This window comes from Salvia splendens, chromosome 5 (genome assembly GCF_004379255.2).
Source record: "Salvia splendens isolate huo1 chromosome 5, SspV2, whole genome shotgun sequence".
NCBI classification, from domain to species: Eukaryota; Viridiplantae; Streptophyta; class Magnoliopsida; order Lamiales; family Lamiaceae; genus Salvia; species Salvia splendens.
This window is the reverse complement of record NC_056036.1, coordinates 23879227-23883036: the sequence shown is the minus strand read 5'-3', so window position 1 is coordinate 23883036 and position 3810 is coordinate 23879227. Positions and strand designations below refer to the sequence as shown.

General features: G+C 44.4%; 1 protein-coding gene across 1 annotated transcript; it reads left to right on the top strand.

The window, feature by feature from the left end:
* Window positions 1–1705: 1705 nt before the first annotated feature.
* LOC121803988 lies at window positions 1706–2620 on the top strand. The gene is made up of 3 exons (XM_042203548.1): window positions 1706–1990; window positions 2056–2403; window positions 2465–2620. The coding sequence occupies exons 1-3, from the start codon at window positions 1706–1708 to the stop codon at window positions 2618–2620; spliced, it is 789 nt and encodes a 262-aa protein (XP_042059482.1).
* Window positions 2621–3810: the final 1190 nt, after the last annotated feature.

Sequence of the window (3810 nt, the reverse complement as noted above, 5' to 3'; positions counted from 1 at the left end):
GAGGAAGTTGAACCCGAATATGAGAGAAGAAGTCCTGAAGGAAGTGCTCAAGCTGTTCTCGTTAGGAATCATATACTCCATTTCCGACAGTAAATGGGTAAGCCCAGTACATATGGTACCAAAGAAGTCAGGAATCCAGGTGGTGACAAATGAGAGAAATGAGTTGGTACCCACAAGATTGGTAACCGGTTGGCGGATGTGCATAGATTACCGGAAATTAAATGAGGCCAGGCGGAAGGACCATTTTCCGTTACCATTCATAGATCAAATGTTGGAAAGATTGGCATGCAAGAAATTTTCTATTTTCTGGACGGATATAGTGGATACTTTCAGATTTACTTTAATCCAGAAGATTAGGAAAAAATGACTTTCACATGCCCGTTTGGGACATTCGCATATAGAAGGATGCCCTTTGGATTGTGCAATGCGCCAGGCACTTTTCAGAGGTGCATGATGAGTATTTTCTCAGACCTGTTGGATGAATGTATCGAAATCTTTATGGATGACTTCACGGCCTACGGGAATCCTTTTGAAGCCTGCCTCGCCAACCTGGATCTGGTGCTACAAAGATGCAGAGAGAGAAATCTGGTGCTAAATTTTGAAAATGCCACTTTATGGTGCAGGAGGGGATTGTTCTGGGACATGTTGTCTCGGAAAAGGGTATTTAGGTGGATAAGGCGAAGGTGGACGTGATCTCAAGGCTTCCATACCCTACAAATCAGAAGGAGATTAGGGGATTTCTGGGCCATGCTGGATTCTACCGGAGGTTCATTAAAGACTTTGCAAAAATCGCACAACCACTTACCCACCTCCTGCAGAATGACGTAGACTTCAACTTTGACGAGGCATGTCAAAGGGCCTTCCAACTTCTGAAAGAAAAGCTTGTATCAGCCCCTATTATCAGAGCTCCAGACTGGAATTATCCTTTTGAGGTAATGTGTTACGCCAGTGACTTTGTTGTTGGAACAGTCCTAGGTCAAAGAATTGAAGGGAAGAACTACGTGATTTTCTACGCATCAAAGACCCTGAATCAAGCCTAGAAAAATTACGACACCACGGAAAAGGAAATGCTAGCTGTCGTTTACTCATTTGAGAAGTTCTGACCATACTTGTTGGGGTCGAGAGTAATCGTGTTCACCGACCATACAGCGATAAAGTATTTACTGGCGAAGAAGGAGTTCAAACCACGACTGATCCGATGGGTGTTATTACTTCAAGAGTTTGACTGGGAAGTGAAAGACAAGAAGGGCACCGAGAACAGGGTTGCTGACCACCTCAGCAGAATTTTCCAAGGGGAAACTGAAGAAGCTATATCAGATGCGTTCCCAAAGGAACATCTATACGTCAAAGGGGAACCTTCAAGAATCATCCGTTGGGATAAGGTGATGGCCGCAACTGGAGCCGAGATTTCTGATAAAGGGAAGTACCTGCTGAATGTGGAACTATGGTTCGCTGACCTAGCAAACTACTTAGTCATAGGGGAACTGCCCAGTGCTCCAGAGATTTCACGGGCCCGGAGGATGAAAATTAGAAACTAGACCACTGTCATGCATTGGCATACGGTGGATATTTCGGTCCAAGAAAGACTGCTCGGAAGGTTCTAGATAGTGGATTCTATTGGCCGACATTGAACAAAGATGCCTATGAGTACTGCCAGAGTTGTAACCGATACCAGCAGACCGGAGGAATTTCCACTCGAGATGAGATGCCTCAGATTCCAGTAATCGTCTGCGAAGTGTTCGATGTTTGGGGGATGGACTTCATGGATCCATTCCCATCTTCCTACGGTAACTCTTATATATTGGTGGCAGTAGATTACGTATCGAAATGGATAGAAGTCATGGCAACTTCCACATGTGAGGCGAAGGAGGTCACGAAGTTCCTTAAGGCGAATATTTTCAATAGATATGGGGTGCCAAGGGCGGTCATTTCAAACCAAGGAACGCATTTCTGCAATCAAACGATGGAAGCGCTTATGAAGAAATACGGGGTACAGCACAGACTCTCCACCCCGTATCATCCACAAAGCAACGGTCAAGCATAAATTTCCAACAGAGAGATCAAAGGATTTTGGAAAAGACTGTTAACCCGTCTCGAAAGGATTGGCGCAAAAGGCTAGACGATGTGCTTTGGGCCTATCGAACTGCGTTCAAGACCCCTATTGGCATGTCATCATACAGACTCGTGTTTGGCAAAATGTGTCATCTTCCGGTTGGGATAGAACACAAGGCTTATTGGGCAGTCAGAGAAATGAACATGAAGCTTCAGGCCTGTGAAGAGGAAAGGAAGCTGCAACTGCAAGAACTGGAGGAGCTGAGACTCGAATCTTATGATGCGGCAATGTGGTACAAGGAAAAAACCAAGTTGTGGCACGATAAAAATCTCCAGACGAAGGACTTGCAGGTTGGGCAGAAAGTACTCCTTTTTCCAGTCTAGGCTAATGCTTATGCCCGGGAAACTGAAGTCTAAGTGGACACGACCTTACACAATTGTGAGCCTCAGAGCCAATGGAGCCGTGGAAATTCAGGGGTGTACTCCTAACTCTAAGAGGTTTAGGGATAGCTCGGAGCTGTGTGTGGTGGAAGAAGTTCCACTGCGCATGCTCCCCACTATCGCCTAGTTGGTTGAAAGGTTAAGTATTCTTCGGAAATTCTTTGGTCAAAGAAATGATATAAAATTTGAAAATTTTCAAGGCAAAACCAAATTCCCAAGAATACTTAAACAGTTTTTGTACATGTTGTGAATATTCTTTTTTATGTTCCCTTAAGAAAACCCAAACAAAGAGGAAAATCTTTTAACCCCAAAAATATTTTCGAAATATTGAGCAACCCGTGGAGGTCAGTTGAACTTTGAAATGTTTTCTATCTAATTTTCTTGACCTGGGAGTTCGATGTTTCTTTCTTTTGTTTAATGTTTTTTGTTGTGTGGATGAAAGGACAGGCAGGAACACGGTTGTAAATTCTAGCGGAAGAAAACTTTGGAAAATTTTTGGGGAATTCAAAATTTGAAATTTGAAATTCAAAATGAAGAAGATATTTATTATTTTCAAATACTTTTGCAGAGGATGTACGGTTACTCACGTTACACGAGACCGTTCCTCTGCCTTCTTTTGTTTTATTTGAATTGTATTTTATCTCCCTTTCATCTTATTAAAACATTCCCCTCACGCTTGTTCCTCTCATACACACTTTTCAAACGTTCGAAATCCTATCTTCAAAATTCCTCATTTTCTGTGTGTAAGCTTCCGACGGTGCCGTTACTAGTCACCAAGTTCCAACACGATGGATACCCGTTGCAGGAGGACGAGCAGCGGCGAGGCCACCGGTGAACCCCGCTGCTAAACGACAAGCTATATCTCAGCCAGAACTCACAAATCCTCCGAGTGCAACCACAAAAAGAAAGCTTGAGATGCCGATAGAGCCATCACCCACATCTTCCATAATTGCACCTGAGGCCGACCAAGAACAAATCGTGAGGGAATTCTTGCAAACATTTGGTCGAGGGGCAAAGGCCAGCGCAATTTATGCCCGTCTGGCAGAGGTTTGCAGATCCGGAGAGCCAACCACTATTCCATCTCAGGCAACCTCCTCATAACCTACCATCTGCGACACATCTGCTCTCCACACCGAGCCTACAGAAGTAAGGGAACCCGTGCAACCACAAATGGCCATGACTCCAGTCAAGGAGTTTTCTTCCTCACCAACGCGCGCCGATCTTCTGGCGACAATATTACTCCCAGCTCCAGATTTGACACATGCTGACGAAGTAAATGTCCTTGAGGAGGACAGGAAAGAAGAGATCCACGATGAA